The following is a 17,500-nucleotide window of genomic DNA, read 5'->3' on the forward strand; positions in this document are numbered from 1 at the left end:
CTTTCATGGTAAGTAATTATAACCTTCCCCCTAATTATTATTTTACCTTTCTTCCTTCATTTGCTGAGGAATTCTGTACGCGTTTTGTCATTTAGTTCTGTTAACCAAATATAATTAGGAAAATACACACTGGACACAATTATTGGCACACCTGGCCAGTACACCTACGGCACCCTGAGGAATTCTATCCATTATATATACAGTGGAATCTTGATTTACCGGACCCCGATTTAACAGCTATTGGAAATAATGGACCATCTGCACAGTACATGTGTCCAAAAATAGTTTCCAGTTGTCACTTTAACCGGCGCTGACAAAGTCTGTTAGTTCCAGAATTGGCCGCTGTTGTTTACTGGTACTGTGGCACAACATAGGCAGAGGCTGGGACACATGTATTTCCGGGTCACAAATGTCAAATACGGCTACATCCAACCAACAGACGTGCCTCCCGTGCCTATGTGGCGGCCTGGTTGAATGTGGCAACATTTCCAGGACATGCATTGACATGGCGGCCATGATGGCAGGAGTTTTATCTATTGTTGCATCGAGCTCTGCACGGGAGAGAGTGCACATGGCAGTGGTGTTAACTTTAAGAGGAAAATCACACATAAGTGTCTGCGGTGTGGCGCATGCTACTTTTGGTACAGTAACAGTTTTTTTTGTCAAGCCGTTCATCTATGGCAACAGATTTGGATCTAGGAAGCACACTAATTCCTCATAGCTCATAAAAGCAACCTGCCTTGACTCGCTTATGTCAACAATGTCACCATCAAGCACACCATTGTGGTAAGCTTGGATAAAATTTTAAACTTTTCAAACATTTCCAATCTTTTTTATATGTATTTGTCGTATACATTGTAGCATACTGGGTGTTTTAGGGCCACGAAAAAAGGACAAAACAATGTTTTCGTACTGTAAAGTAACATGGGTGCATATGGCCACAAAAATGTGCCTCAATATAATGGACAATCCAATGTAACAGATGACCCCCTGCCCCTCTTAGTCTGTTAAATCAAATTTCCACTGTATACCATTTGTTCCCAATAGGGTCGTGCGTGAACGTAAGCCTATCCCAGCTAGTTTTAGGCAAGAGGCGAGGTACACCTTGAACCGGTCATCAGTTCTGTTCTATTCACTCTCATATTAACACAATTACTCACACATTAATCACACCATCACACAAGTCACAAATCACACTAGTATTTTGGAATGTGGGAGAAAGCCATGAACATTCAAACTCCACACAGGAGGGCCTGAGCCCATAGGATGTACATGACATGCCTATAAAATATATGGCAAACCTATCGGGACACATTCCACCTCCAGGAAATGAAAGTTAAGGATCCAGGACTGGTTACTTTAATCCACTCAGTGTAAGATTAATAACAATGGTGTGCTTTTCTTTACATCTTTTTTTAATCTATTTAAGGTCACCAATTCATCAACAAGTGGGCAATGCTGACAGTCCCTGGTGACATTAGCACAGGTTGCAAAGGTTACATCAAGTGTGATATTAGTGTCTCTGCAAAGGGCGATGCCATGCAGCCCGGGATTAAAGCCAGTGATGCAGAGGAGCAAATAGAAAAGTATGTAAACAAGGTTTATTACTTCTTGTTTGTTAGAATTGCTGAGGCAAAATGTCAGTCATTTCTTGATATGCAGACGACTGTCTTTTCTCACTACATTTTCGAAATCCTGTTTGCAGGAACCTCCTGATGCCGGAAGGATTCCCGTCAGAACGTCCCTGGGCTCGTTTCTCCGTGAGGGTGTATCGAGCGGAAGGTCTTCCCCGCAACAACTCCAGCATCATGGCCAATGTCACCAAAGCCTTCATAGGAGACAACACAGCGCTCATAGACCCTTTCGTGGTTGTTAGCTTCTTCAAACAAATGGTGGGTCACGTGTCAATTGTGTGCAGGAGATGTGTGAATAAAAACCTTATCTCCTCGAAAAATGCTGTCTACTTGAATAGATGTCATGTTCCAATTAAACATCACGCAAAACAACAAAGTGCTACTCCTCTAATAGATGCCGCTATTTTCTTCTTCTCACTTTTAAGGGTCGTACTTCCACGCAGAAGTCAAATGCAGATCCAGTGTGGAATGAACAGATCGTCTTCACAGAGATGTTTCCTCCTCTGTGCCAGAGGATGAAGATCCAGGTCTGAAAGCTTACACCTGCAATTCATATGCTTTTGAATTTGTAATTAAAAAATGGTGGACTCTCTTTTGGACGTTGAACAGCATGGTTCAACAATAGAACACCTTGGTTCAATGGTTGAGTAAATTTGTTGAATGGTTGAGCAACTCGACTTGACAGTTTTCCACCTCAGTTTGCCTATGCGCACCTCTGTTTGACATTTGACCAACTGGGTTAGACAACTGAGCAACTTTGTTCGGTGCTTCAGAGCTTGGGTTAGACAGTTGAACGTCTCCGTTTGACAGTGGAGCCACTGGGTTTGGCAGTTTAACCTTGCAATTTGATGATTGAGCAAATGCATTCACAGACTGAGCAACTCTGACAGCTAGAAACTTCGTTTGATGGTTAAGCAACTGGGTTTTAAAAGTGATCAAATTGATTCCCAAACTGTTTAACAGTGAAGCTACTTGGTTTGATAGTCAAGCAACAATGTTCAGTAACTCTGTTCGTTGGTTTAACATTTCTATTTGACAGTTGTAAATTTCAGGCCAAGCAGTTCAACAATTGAAAAACTCAAGTGTTTCGGCACTTAGGCCTGATGTTCGGAAAGTCTAGGCTTAACGAATGGTTTGAGGGTTGACCAACTCTTTCAACTGTTGGGTAACTTAGTTTAAATTTTATGCCATACAAGTTAAGCAACCAGGTTCGACATGGTTTTAAATTTAAGGCCAGATGGTTTGACGGTTGAGTAACTCAGTTCATTAATTGAGTAATTCTGTGCTTCGATTTAAAAACTCAATTTAGCAGTTGATTGAGAGACTGCAGTCGTGCCAATTGACGGTTGTGCAACTCAGGAACAGTAAAACCGATTAAGGTCGTAGTGACCACTGTGCGTGCATGTTGTAATCCAAGACTTGTGTCCTCATAGGTTTGGGATGAAGGAAGTGTGAGTGATGTTGCCATTGGAACCCATTACTTTGACCTGAGGCGCATTTCCAACGAACAGGATGGTGACAGAGGTAAGGCAGTGGACGTGCGCTGAGTGATGTATGAAAATTTTATGCTTGACAATAACCCTGGTCCTGATGTGTCTGCAGGTTTTTTGCCAACTTTTGGCCCCGCCTGGATAAACTTGTATGGCTCCGTCAGAAACTCTCTGGGTGATGACACTGCTGAACTTAACGAGGGCATTGGAGAGGGAGTCTCTTATCGGTTTGTTTAGAAGATAAATGGTGACTCTAACAATAAACAATCAACCAACCACATGTACAAATTCCTGCCTCCAGGGGGCGTGTCTTTGTAGAACTGGTGGTGGAGATCTTATCAGGCGGGACAGGCCCAGCGTCCAAACTTGCCCGTATGGTGAAGCCTGTAAAGGATGCCAAGGTGGTAAAGGCCACAGGAAAGGATGGTAAGACCCCAGCAGGTGGAGGAGCAGGCACGGGGGGATCTGGAGGTACAGGTGATGACGACAAAGGGAAAGCGGCTGCGGACGTTCTACCTGTGGAATGTCCACCGACAGTAAGAATGTCATTCCTAACAGTAAATTTAATTCAAAGAATTGTCATGCGGAAGTAGCAGTTGATAAAGGATGGGTGGTTTTGTTTTAGCTGAATGCTGAGAACAAAGATAACTTCCTACTCTTCGGAGCTTTGTTTGAAGCCACGATGATTGACAGAAAGATCGGAGACAAACCTATCACTTTTGAATTCTCGCTGGGTAAGTTAAACAATACACTTCATATTATTGCATATCCCATAGTGTTATGTATACTGTACTTTTATAAACATAATTTTTTCCACTACCCCAGGATGTCCATGGATCTTTAAAAAGACTGAAATTGAATTACCAAAGGGCCTTAACTAAGGCCAAAGTTCTGAAAAAAATCACTCTTTAAGTTTTGACATCTGGTTGGTTGGATCAGAATTCATTTGTAATTAAGGTGTATGTCATATTAATAACAGTGGAAATTAACAGAGTGTTTTATAATAATACTGCCCAAGGGAAACGTGTAACAGTACAGGTCCGAGGACAGACCTCTGCGGGACACCATGGTTGACTTTTACATGCGCAGTCTTCATCACCAATATTTGCAAAAAGTCATTAGTTTGACAAATAGGAATTAAACCATTTCTTTAATACTGTTGACGTGCTCTAATCTCTGTAGAAGGTTGTGACTGTCAATTGTGTTGACAGCTGAAGATTTAACAAGATGAGTAGTAATAGAGGAAAAGGCCTCTGCTTCAATAACACACGTCATTACATATATATAATGTGTACTATGTGTACAGTATATACTTCTTACTACGGCATGAGTAGGCTGTGCCATTTTGTTTGCAGGATTAATCGTTATTTGTAGTGTATATGTGGTCGAGTGGTTCTCAGACATTTGGTTTCGCCATTAATGGTCATTTGTCTTTGCTATTCTATGTTGCCAAGGTAACTGCGGTAACGTGCAAGAACCTGCGGGCCAGCCCGGCCTGAGCGCCCCAAGTCCAGCCCTCGGCCGCAGGAGACAGGCACAGGACCTCCCTGACAGGTCCTCCCCTTCCTCCCCACTGTTACCCAGAGAGCCTCAAGACCCCAACAGGACCTCTAAGTCCACCACGCGTCCCCAGAAACCGCTTCCCGTCGAAGGAAACAGGTGGGTTCTGCTATAGGGGAAAAAATATACAGGATACATTAAAAGAATATCAGTCTGTACTGGGTCTGGCAAAATAAGTGATTTCAAACTCCGGGGTATTAATATAACACTTTTAATTATCTCAGATGACCTGTATAGTGTAAAAACAACAGTAAATAATGAGTATGATACAAAAATTGTAGAATTAAATAAAATAACTTTTTAATTTAATTGAAATGAAAAACATTACACATTTCTATAGAAATATGCTATTAAAATGTCAGTACTGTATGTGACACAGGGTAGTTGGACAGTGTGAAGGGCAGCTGTGGCAAAGGATGTTTCCTTCGGCCCACAGTCATCTCTACGGTCTTTGACGTGTTGAGCAAGTGGCTGCAGCAGAGCACCAGCCTTTCCACTTCCTGTCAATATGCAGACTCCTCGCCTTTGTTGATGAGGCTGTCATGGCAATGTTATGTATGTATGTGTGTATAAATGTTTGTTTATGTGCATGTTTTCTATATTGTAGGTACTACATGTATTTGCCTCTGGAGAAACAGAAGCCATGTATCAATGTGTTGAGTCAGTGGGAGGACAGAACCTACCGCCTGTACAATTCCAACATGCTGGAGAATATAACAGCCCTGTTTGTATGTGCAAACACAGAAACACATACATAAATATCGCACTACCATCAGGTTGACTATTTGTTAGAACTTAGCATCCACTTACAGGAAGAAGGAGTGACCAGGGCAGCTGAACTCCACAGGAAGTCGCATCCCGGTGCAGAGCAGACACTAAAGATAACAGTCAAAGAATTTTGCCAAGATGCAAGGTATTTAAATCAATCACTGGATTGTAAAGAGTGCAACATGAACCTTTAAATGTGGTCAATGAACGTATGTCTTTGCAGGCGTTTCATAGCAGCAGCAGCAGCCAAGTTGAAAGCTGAGTTTAAGTCCAACTACCTGACGGAGCTGGACAGGAAGCGCCTCTCAATGTGCAAACAGGAACTGGTAGGAGAAAACAGAGTACTCACCAAAATAGGCACACATCCACTTTAAATGCAACCTCTAAAGTCGAGCACAATGTTTCCCAACCTCTTTTTAGCCAGTGCACAAATTTTACATTAAAAAAAATACATCTCACAGCCCACCACAAATATAATTCCTCAGAGTAAAATGTGGGCATGTTTGATTGAAGTGTGTAAAGTGCAAATAAAGTAACCAGTATAAATTGTAAAAACAAAAATAGTAGGGTTGTTTTTATTTTTTTACATTGATTGCCTTACAACAGTGAAAATTAGTTGACCACTTTGGCTTACAACAGGGAAAATGAGTTAACCACTGTTAAAATTATTTATTTATTCTAACATGCACTCTTTAATGATTCAGGTGTATTGCAAAGGCTTTACAGAAGCCCCTCTGTCATCTTGTTCTTTAACATCCTGGCCTGTCACACTAGTGTAACAAGAAGTTAGCTACTTTAAAAACAAACAAACAAACACACTATCCTAAACTTGCATGGGGAAAAAATATATTTTCCAAGGTCAAACTGTGCCCATCACAAACCCTTGTAGCGTGTATTGGTTGAAATAAAAATGTAATTAATTTTCAAAAAGATACGAACGAAGGTAAACACCTGCGTTCACTTCCGAGTTAGTCCGATTTACGCCTTATCGTTAAAAGCAAACAAATTTTGTCTCGTAAAGGGGCACCACGTCACTTTTATATGTATAACATTTAGTAGAAAACGACAACAAACCTATCAGACTCATAATCTAAAGGTTGCTACATTTTATGAAATAAGAGTTCTTGATGACAGTGGCTTACTTAAACTCAAAACACACACAAAACACAACCAAGAGTGGAATTTTCTAGAATATTTAATGAAATGTACGAGGGATCTATAGGGAAACACAACAAGGAAACACAAATAATGGTGAAAGAGAGAAAATATGCATACGAAAAGGGAAATAGAACATCATGTGTTGGAGTAAAGTTGAAAACGTGAGCGTTTAATGCGTCCAGATTTTGTGTGAAGCTAGTAATTTCCCCAAAATTATTAGCCACTAATATTCTACAGTCCTGGCGACAACTGCAGGACTGTACTCACTTCACGTAACTTCCTGTATATGTTCTTCTCTTTTCACATTCTTCTTCTCTTCTTTTGTAACGAAAGTCACACAAAAAAGCAAAAGCAAAAGGCACATGCAGCGATAAACTGGGCTGTCTCTGAGCTAGCTGAGGTCTTATCAGGTCTTTCCTATATGTGTGTGTCGCAGGAAAGTATGATTGGCGATGCTCAGGCTCTGGTGGAGAGGAAGCGGAATTCAGGCGGCGTGAAAGAAGAGCTCCAGGACGCAAGAAAACTCACACAGAAACTGCGCTTCTTAGTGCAGGAGGTAGTGTATGCGCTCTTGTCGTCATATGAAGGAGACTCTGCGTTTTTCCACAATTTAAAACAATTACCAGGTGTTTTAATAACATATCTGACGTGTGTTCATCAAAATGCACCATGGATCTCGAATACACTTCTTGTCTGAAATGATCCCGTTTTAATTGTCTCATGCAAGTGAGCGACTGTCCTACTTGACTTTGTAGCCTCAACATACAGTGCCTGACATCTTTGTGTGGTTGTTGAGCAACAACAAGCGCGTCGCGTACGCTCGCCTCCCGGCCAGAGATGTCGTGTTCTGCGGCAGTCGGGAGGCTCGAGGAGTCCATTGTGGAAAAATAGTAACGCTCTTCCTCAAGGTAGAAAACACAACACACAACATCAAACAATCCCGGCCAAAAATAATGCCGTACGCATGTTTGTGTGTATTTTCGCAGCCGCCAGGGAAGCGTGTGACAGGATTATCTGTGCAGGCCAAAGTTGACGTGTATTTGTGGTTTGGATCCTGCGCGGACTCCGTTCACATGCTGGACGACTTGCCTGAAGGTTTCAATGCCGCCACAGGGGGCGCTGACTCCAACAGCCCCCCCACTCACCTGACGTGTACGGGTGAGAGAGATATGACTCCTTTTTATTATTATTTATACAGGCCATCCGGAGTTCCGTCTCTGCACCAGCATCATAACCCAAATTTGTACATAATTCGGAACGCGATATACTGTGCAGTACTGGTAGTAACATCAGATTCAGAACCTATACTCTGTTAGTCGCTGAAAAACTCACCTATTTGCTTTTTTTTTCACAATTTATTTTGTAAAAATTTTTTTAAAAGATTTTGTAAAAATAAATTGTGCTACTAGGCTAAAATTATGAAAAAGGTCATTTAATCACTATTATTTTGTTGATTTATTTTTACCTCTACCAAGGAAGTCTTGTCTTTAGGTTCGTGACTATTTAACAAAACACTTAATGGACGTGTTGGTAATGGGACATGGAAGAAAACATTACATTTTAGTTCAAATCTGGAGAACAGTGCTGATCTTTTTCTGTCTTTTTCTGTTTTTTTAAATTGTCCTTAATTTCTCAGTAGACAATGCATTAAACTTCATGACAAAATTCAAGATGCATAATTTGGGATTAATACATATTCCGGGTTTGTGGGCCTTGGTGGAGGTTGAGTGACATTCTCATGTATTTTTTTTTCTGTTCTGTTCCTTCAGCATTTATCATTGTATGCATGTGTTGATGCCTCTATCTGTGTGCAGAGCAGCATCAGTTCCAGTTAAGGTGTCACATGTATCAAGCACGCGGGTTGATTGCTGCAGATAACTCGGGCCTGTCTGACCCTTTTGCCCGAGTGATATATTTGTCACACAGCCAGACCACCAACGTAAATAATAGAAATTACATATTCAGCTACATTCTGCAGCTATGTTGTTAGCAGTCAGGATACTCATGTTTATTTACTGTGCACATCAGGTGATCAGTCAGACTCTCAGCCCCACGTGGAATCAGTGCTTGCAGATGAGTCCCATCGTGCTGAGTGGAGATCTTCAACACATCCAGGAGGAACCGCCGAGGCTCATCGTTGAAGTGTACGACGACGATGCACTGGTAAGATAGATCGCCAAGCTGAGGTACCGTCGATATAAATAGATACCATAGATATCAGATAGAGCACAGGTGTCAAACTTTTTCATGAAAGAAAATCATGTGTGTCAACTTCCATGATTCTTTCTAAACTATATACAAAATTTTAAATTTTCATATGTAACAAATAATAATGTTGAGATATTGAAACATTTTTGGGGGGTTACCAAACCCCTTTTAGTAAACTTGAACAATAGTTGAACAAACTATTATCTTTGACCTCAAAACTATTTATCCATCAAAATACTGTGTATGTGTTATATTATGAGGTGATTAAACATTTTTATGGTTTCACATTCATTACAGCCCTCTGATGGCAAACCATAACTACAGTGTCGTCTGTGACAAAAATGATTTTGACATCCCTAAGCGAGTGATACTATACATACTACAGATAGAAATCATAAATATATCTATAGTACCTATCTAGCTGATAAAACGGGTATGTAGGGTAATAGAATGGTAGCATAGACAAGGGATGGGCAACTTAAATAATGGAGGAGGCCACAGTTTTTCATCAGTGAGACCAGGAGGCCACATAGCGCCGTGTACTAAAATGCCATTTTAAATAAGGACAAAATATGTGCATATGTCTGTTTTTTAATTTAATCAATGTACATGTATACTTTCCAAAAGTACTATTAGTGATTTTATTGATATGGTGGAAACTTTTACCTGGGGTATGTGCTTCCAAGTCGCTGAGTGTGAGAGAGCTACAAATGCTGAATGTATGCAAGGATGCAGGGATGTCAGATTCATACAGACCCTTTCCAAAAAAAATTAAATATCATGGAAAAGTTTATTTATTTCCATAATTCCATTCAAAAAGTAAAACTTTCATAGATTATAGATCCAGGGCCCACAATTGAAACAGTTTCAGGTATTTATTTGTTTATTTTGACATAATTTGGGCTTCCTGCTCATAAAACCCACAAAATCAGGAATTAAAACAATTTGAATACTGTGACGAAATCAGCCCAAATTTTGCAGGGCACAAATGCTTGAATGTCACACACTAATCCTCTACTAAACTCAAAGCACCTGCACAGGTTTCCCCAGGTGTCATTAAATTGCTTCAGTTTGATTCAATTGTCTCAGTTGGGTTCAATATGGGGAAGACTGCAGACTTGACAACTGGCCAGAAGACCATCATTGATACCCTCCATAGGATGGGTAAGCCACAAAGGTTCATAGCTAAGGAGGCTGCTGTGTCGATTCTGATTCTGATTCTGAAATGTGGCAAGAGAGGATCCACCAGCAAAAGAGATGACCGTGGATTTCAGCGGATTATCAAACAGGGAAGATTCAAGAATCTACCAGAGATCTAGAAAGAGTGGAATGAGGCAGGAGTCACACCTTCAAAAACCACCACATTCAGACGCATCCGGGAGATGGGCTACGACTGTCGGGTTCCTCAGGTCAAGCCACTTCTGAGCTTGAGCCAACGTAGGAAGTGTCTCAACTGGGCCAAGGAGAAGAAAGACTGGACTGTCGGCCAGTGGTGCAAGGTCCTCTTTTCCGATGAAAGTAAAGTGTGCCTATTACTCGGGAATCAAGGTCCAAGGGTTTGGAGGAAGATGGGTGAAGAACAGAACCCAAGCTGCTTGACGTCCAGTGTGAAATATCCACAGTCAGTCATGATATGGGGTGCAATGTCCAGTGCAAGTAATGGTAAACTCTGCTTTCTTAAATCCAAGGTCACCACAACAGTCGACCAGAATGTTTTAGAGGACATCATGATTCCTTCTGCTTAGGATCTGTATGGAGATGCAGATTTCATCTTCCTGCAAGACCTGGCCCCTGCCCATACCGTCTCAAGCACCAAAACCTGGTTTGATGCCCATTCCATCACAATGCTTGACTGGCCAGCCACCTCGCCGGATCTAAACCCCATTGAGAATCTATGGGTTATTATCCAGAGGAAAATGAGGGGCACAGACCCAAAAACAAAGAAGAACTGACAGCAAGCATCAAGGAAATCTGGGCTTCCATAACTCTCAGGCAATGCCACAGCCTGATTGCCTCAATGCCACGGTGCATTGAGTCAGTGATTAAAGCAAAGGGATTCCCAACCCAGTATTGAAGATTAACATATCGTTTTGAAAGTTCCATATTTTGATTAATTTAATGTGACCCTAATTTCTTTCTTTTTTTTTCTCTCCAAAAACTGAGAAGTAAATGGTGATTTCTTCACAGTATTCAAATTTTTTGAATTCCTGATTTCATGGGTTTTATGAGCTGGGAGCCCAAATTATGTAAAAATAAACAAATACTTAAAATTGTTTAAATTGTGGGCCCTGAATCTATAATCTATGAAAGTTTAATTTTTTGAATGGAATTATGGAAATACAACCCCAATTCCAACGAAGTTGGGACGTTGTGTTAAAAAAATAAAAACAGAATACAATGATTTGCAAATCATGTTCAACCTATATTTAATTGAACACACTACAAAGATATTTCATGTTCAAACTGATAAACTTTGTTTTTAGCAAATCATGAATTTAGTATTTTATGGCTGCAGCACATTCCAAAATATTTGAGGAATGCGCATCAAACACCTGTTTGGAACATCCCACGGGTGAACAGGCTAATTGGGAACACGTGGGTGCCATGATTGGGTATAAAAGGAGCTTCTCTGAATTGCTCAGCCATTCACAAGCAAAGATGGGGCGAGGTTCAACTCTTTGTGAACAAGTGTGTAAGAAAATAGTCGAACAGTTTAAGGACAACGTTCCTCAACGTACAATTGCGAGGAATTTAGGGATTTCATCATCTACGGTCCATAATATCTAAGTTAATGATTATTTCTGTTTTTATTTATGTTTAACACAACGTCCCTACTTCATTGGAATTGGGGTTGTAAATAAACCTTTCCATGATATTCAAATTTTTTGGAAAGGGTCTGTATGAGTGTGATAGTACGTCACAAACATATCCAAGCTTTTAATTGGCCGAAAGCTAAGGTAAAGAGAAGGAATTTATTGGTCGTTTGTTTTATTGGTCCTTATATTACTGCACGTAGGTACATGCATGTACCTTTTTTGGAAAATATTACATATTTTATTGCAAATTATTTTGTGGACCTACAAGTTATGGCTCGCGGACCACAGGGGATCTGAGATCCGGAACCACTGTCTGATGGATTTTTTTTTTTTCACAAATGTCACCTTGCAGGGCAAGGCAGAGTATTTGGGGGCCACGGTGGCGTTGCCTGAGGTTCGCCTGCTCTCTGAGTCCTACACGCCACCTATTCTGCAGTACAGCCCGCTACACCATGCCAGCCAATCAGGAGGAGAGCTGCTCGCCGCTTTCGAGCTGGTTCAGGTCAGTCTCTCCATAATATTGATTGAAAAAGAGTCGATAGCAAGTTATGGTGGTCCTTGTGTAGATTCCCATGTCTGGAGAGCAGAGTCTGCCTCCCTTAGAGGAACAGGAAGGAGGCATATACACGGTGCCTGACAACATCAGACCTGTCCTCAGTACATACAGACTTGAGGTGCGTGTGTTTTCTCCCAAAAATACTTTAATATGGCAAAAATTGCTTCTTCAAACTAATATTGTCCACACAGTGTGTGCTTTCCATCAAAGTGTGTGCATACGTGTTCTATATCTCTCCGGCAGGTGTTATTTTGGGGTCTACGAGAGCTCAAGAAGGTTCAGTTACTGTCTGTTGATCGCCCTCAGGTACACACACTTGCCACTAATTGCCTATGTTTCCATGTACATATTTACAGTCATCATTTTTAAATCTACATTTTTATATTTAATATATTCTTATTTGTATTGAATACAAAAATATGTATTTTAGTTTATATTGTTTATTTAAATAGTTGTCGTTTTAAAGATGTAAAATAGATATTTTTGCGGTCAAAAAATGTCTCAATTACACTAAAACATGATCTGTTAAAAAACAAACCATATTGTGTTTGCAGGTGTTCGTAGAATGCGCTGGAAAAACGTTGCGTTCTTCTGTCATTCAGCGGTACAAGTCTAACCCCAACTTCACCACGCAGGTTGACACCATTGAGCTGGTCGGTATATTCTTCCTCATATTTTTTCCACATTTATTTTTAGCTTAGTATGTAAAGAGGAACAATTTCCATTATTATTTCATTTTTCCTCCTCTTGTAGGCGTTACCGGAGAATGAGCACCTCCACCCTCCGCTCACCATCACCGTTGTTGACTGGAGGGCTTTTGGTCGCAGCACGCTGGTTGGAAACCATGTCATCAACAACCTGATGAGCTTCAAATACATTGCCCCCCCAGCCCCGCCTGCCCCCACACAGACACACACACCACCTGCAGTAACGTACATCCCGCAACCACAAAAAGCTGATGGTAATATTACAGAGTTTGGTTATAGGTCTTATGTTCAGTCTTCCATATATAGACATTTAGATTTTATTCAATTTTGTTTCAGCTCACCTATATATTATTTGTACTTTTTAATTTAATTTTTTAAAATATTTTTATTTTGTTTCCGATTTTATTGTACCTGTTTTGTTTTTATGTAGATATGCTTTCATTTTATTTTTATATATTTTTATTTGTTTTATTTAATTATATATTTATGTATTTATAAATAAGTGTGTGTGTGTGTGCATACATTTACTTCAGCTACTCCAACAACTCAGTTTTCTTTTTTTTTTTTTTTTTTAGATCATCATTTAGACTCTATATTTTGCCAAAGAGTTTGTCTGTGTTGAATGTTTAACACTTTAACACTAACAAACTACTTTTGTTAGTGTTACATACCTGTATATATTTTCATTTCATAACAAATATTTGATTTTGTAAGTCAATTATGATATCAAAATAGATATTACCCAGTGAGGGCATCCTTAACTATAATTTGTCTCATGTCCAACAGAACCTTGCCAGCATGCTGCAGAGACAAGCTCCACGGTGGCATCAGCAACTCCCGATGTTCTCATCACAGTTGAGGAATTGACCCCTGAAAAGACAGCACCCATAAGGAAAAAGGTGACCCCAATGAACACAGACAGTTGTCATAGCTTGTCTATTTATGTTGATATAAATGATATTTTTGTATTTGGGTGAATTTTAGGAGAGTCGCAAAAAGAGCACCCATCGTTCCACCAAGCGAAGGAGGCGGACCATCGCAGACGAGTCGGCAGAATCCGTCATTGACTGGTGGTCCAAATATTATGCCTCTGTGGAGAAACGGGTACAGTGAACCCCCACATATTCAATGTTTAGTTAAATTAAATTAACCTATTCACAGTTTTGGGGGGAAGGCAAACCGTTACCGTATTTTTGCGACCATAAGGCACACCGTATTAAAAGGTGCAGTGTCCGTTACGGGGCCTATTTCTGTACTTAACACATACATAAGGCGCACCGTATTATTGGGCGCATGCACGCTAAAACATATGCTAACATGCATGTTGGCGTATGTTTTTAAAAAGGCAGCGGGAGCAAAACTGAGTTCGGTTGTACTTTATTGAAGTATTTAACAATGTAAACAGTGAGTTCGGTTGTACTTTATTGATGTATTTAACAATGTACTCACGTTATTTTTTTATCAATGCTCATCCAAAAATCCATCAAAGTCCTCATCTTCTGTATCCTAAATGAACAGCTGGGCAAGTTCTCCATCAAACATGCCGGGTTCCCTCTCGTCATTGTCGGAGTCAGTCTCGTTGCCGGGGGGCTGTTCAGCAATGATGCCGGCTTTCGCGAAAGCTCGGACAACAGTCAAAGCAGATACCTTAGCCCATGCATCCACTCGCGAACCAAGGATTCGTTGATCTTGAATTCTCTTGCGGCTGCTCGATTCGCGTAACTGAAAGCTTGCAGTTTTCAGTTACGCGACTGGACGACTGCAGTTGGCTGCAATTCTGCAGACCAAATTCCAAACTTTCCTATTCCGACTGGGAATATCAAATATCTAGGCATTAATATCTCAGCAAAACTTAGAGTTAAATAATTTAAATCACGTACCTCTACTGGGAAAAAAATTGTGATAATTTAAAACGTTGGGACAGCCTACCTATCTCACTTTTAGGGTATATAGCTACAGTAAATATCAAAACGTTGCCACAAATTTACTATTTATTTACAATGAGCTCATTCAAAGCTACATTAAAATGGTTCCAAATGCTTGACTCTCCCATTTTAAATTTTTACTCTAAAAATAAGAAAAATAGAATCAGCCTAGCTACCCTTCAGAAAAGTAAAGCAGAAGGGGGACTTGACGCACCCAATTTTAAACCCTATTACTGAGCTAGCCAAATACAGTACCTCATTAAATGGTTGCATCCTAATGTTGAACAACAATCTTGGCTGGAACTAGAACAGATCGACTGTCATAGCACCAAACTTTCAGACCTCCCAATTATCAGCGCAGGTCTCAAACGCCACAATTGTTTTAAGAATCCGATTATTGCTGGCCCTTTATCGGCTTGGTGGAAAAGTCTAGAAACCACGCAATGTCAGTTAGCACCATATAATTTCTCCCCAATCGGGCATTAACAAAACACCCCTTTACTGCAACACATGGGAGCAAAGTGGAATTGACCTCCTACATCACTTATCCAAAAATAATGTATTCACTTCACATGAAAGCTTATTCCAAGATTTTAAATTAGAGATGGTAACTTCCTTCAATACTATGACGTTAGAACAACAATCCTAAAAAGACTCTCAACATACATGAATACTTTAGAACTACCTGTTTTTGTTCAGAAAATAGTAGAACTACTTCCACAAAAAAAAAAAAAAAAAAAAAAAAAAATAATTTCAAAAGTATACAAATGAATCTCAAGTACTCATTTAATACACTTACCAGTCGAAAAATGGGTAAAATATCTCTGTGTCCACTGATATTGATTACTGGACACAAATCTGTGGAAACGCATTCTCAATGACAAAAAACAGTAATTTAAAGCTAATCCAGTTCAAAGTACTCCATAGCTCACACGTTATGCAATATAGTATGAATCCAATGGGCTATTCAAAATCAAATATATGCACTAATTGTACTGAAAACGCCCCAGACACTTATTTGCATGCTCTTTGGCATTATACACCTGTACAGAATCAGAATCATCTTTATTTGCCAAGTATGTCAAAAACACAAGGAATTTGTCTACGGTTGTTGGAGCCGCTCTAGTACGACAACAGACACTCAATTGACAGAGAATACTTTTGAGACATAAAGACATTGAGAAAAACAGTCACTGAGCAATAAAAGATTGCTCGTAATCTGGTAATGCCGGTACAATTTTTTTTTTTTTACATTTGTGCAAAGGGCGCAAGTTCTCGAGCAATGAAAGCACTTTGAATGATTAATTGAGCAACAGTCCGGTGCAATGACCATTGTGCAAAGGGCGCCGAGACTTCAAGAAATGTATGCAGTTTAAAGTGACTAGTCGTGCGATAATCTGGGACAATGTCGATTGTGCAAATGTTGCAGATACTACTCAGTCGATTGTGCAAATGGTGCAGATGCTACTCAGGCACATGAGTGGCCAGTATTGGTCAGCAACAGATATGCAAATAGCGCAGCATGGCGAGACTACTACAGTGAGTCCACGAGTAATGTATCAATGGCCCGACAGAAATGTGACAACAAACTCAAGACAAAAAAATTGGCGGCATGTTGAAATTGTTTAAGAAGTTAATGGCAAAAGGGAAGAAGCTGTTGGAATGTCTGCTTGTTTTAGTTTGCATTGTTCGGTAGCGCCTACCTGAGGGAAGGAGCTGGAAGAGCTGGTGACCAGGATATGGAGGGCCCAAGAGCATTTTGCATGCTCTTGTCTTAGTTCTGGCAGCAGGCAAGTCCTCTAGGATGGGCACGGGGTTACCGAGAATCTTTCCAGAAGTTTTGATTGTCCGTTGCAGTCGGAGTTTGTCCTTTTTTGTAGCAGCACCAAACCAGACTGTGATGGAAGAACACAGGACTGATTCGATGACCGCTGTGTAGAACTGCCACAACATCTCCTGTGGCAGGCCGTGCTTCCTCAGAAGCTGCAGGAAGTACATCCTCTGCTTGGCCTTTTTGAGAACGGAGTTGATGTTGTACTCCCACTTCAGGTCCTGAGACACTGTAATTCCCATGAACTTGAAGGTCTTGACGGTTGACACAAGGCAGTTGGACAGCGTGAGGGGCAGCTGTGCCGAAGGATGGCCACCGAAGTCCACAATCATCTCTACGGTCTTGAGAGTGTTCAGCTCCATGTTGTGTCGGCCTCACCACAGCACCAGCCGCTCCATTTGCTGTCGATATGCAGACTCATCACCGTCTTTGATGAGACTGATGACTGTGGTGTCATCTGCAAACTTCAGGAGTTTGACAGCCGGGTGCGTTGACGTGCAGTCGTTCGTGTAGAGAGAGAAGAGCAGCAGAGAGAGGAAAGAACATAAAACCACTTGCGAGACGCTGAGCTGGAGAAGCTAGGAGGAAAGACGTTTGGGGATGATGGTGTTGAATGCAGAGCTAAAGTCCACGAACAGGTGCCCTTGCCCCTCCCCTTTGGTCTGGTTGGGGCGCGTCGGTCAGGCTCGGGACCTCCCTGGGTCCTGGGTGGTCGGTGGCGTCACCCTGGTTGGGTCCCCTGGTGGGTGGGCTCACCCTTCCTCGTGCCGGCTCAGCAACTCCGTACACCAGTTGACTAACATGCATGTGATATGGTGTTCATTCACTAATAAGTTCGATAGACACA

At 40.9% G+C, this 17,500-nt stretch overlaps 1 protein-coding gene across 1 annotated transcript in view; it reads left to right on the forward strand.

Moving 5' to 3' along the window:
• Nucleotides 1–17,500, forward strand: part of fer1l6 (fer-1 like family member 6) — a 37,696-nt gene that overhangs the window by 4,453 nt on the left and 15,743 nt on the right. Inside the window, exons 7-29 of the mRNA XM_061691625.1 lie at nt 1,430–1,586; nt 1,706–1,892; nt 2,060–2,161; nt 3,068–3,158; nt 3,237–3,351; nt 3,426–3,660; nt 3,762–3,858; nt 4,579–4,783; nt 5,292–5,412; nt 5,497–5,597; nt 5,676–5,778; nt 7,047–7,166; nt 7,366–7,518; nt 7,597–7,768; nt 8,425–8,549; nt 8,639–8,773; nt 11,987–12,136; nt 12,201–12,308; nt 12,434–12,496; nt 12,745–12,843; nt 12,944–13,151; nt 13,684–13,796; nt 13,882–14,001. Of these exons, the coding sequence (XP_061547609.1) occupies nt 1,430–1,586; nt 1,706–1,892; nt 2,060–2,161; nt 3,068–3,158; nt 3,237–3,351; nt 3,426–3,660; nt 3,762–3,858; nt 4,579–4,783; nt 5,292–5,412; nt 5,497–5,597; nt 5,676–5,778; nt 7,047–7,166; nt 7,366–7,518; nt 7,597–7,768; nt 8,425–8,549; nt 8,639–8,773; nt 11,987–12,136; nt 12,201–12,308; nt 12,434–12,496; nt 12,745–12,843; nt 12,944–13,151; nt 13,684–13,796; nt 13,882–14,001 (3,080 nt within the window). The remainder of the gene's footprint in view (nt 1–1,429; nt 1,587–1,705; nt 1,893–2,059; nt 2,162–3,067; nt 3,159–3,236; nt 3,352–3,425; nt 3,661–3,761; nt 3,859–4,578; nt 4,784–5,291; nt 5,413–5,496; nt 5,598–5,675; nt 5,779–7,046; nt 7,167–7,365; nt 7,519–7,596; nt 7,769–8,424; nt 8,550–8,638; nt 8,774–11,986; nt 12,137–12,200; nt 12,309–12,433; nt 12,497–12,744; nt 12,844–12,943; nt 13,152–13,683; nt 13,797–13,881; nt 14,002–17,500) is intronic.

Source organism: Phycodurus eques, chromosome 12 (assembly GCF_024500275.1).
Source record: "Phycodurus eques isolate BA_2022a chromosome 12, UOR_Pequ_1.1, whole genome shotgun sequence".
NCBI classification, from domain to species: domain Eukaryota; kingdom Metazoa; phylum Chordata; class Actinopteri; order Syngnathiformes; family Syngnathidae; genus Phycodurus; species Phycodurus eques.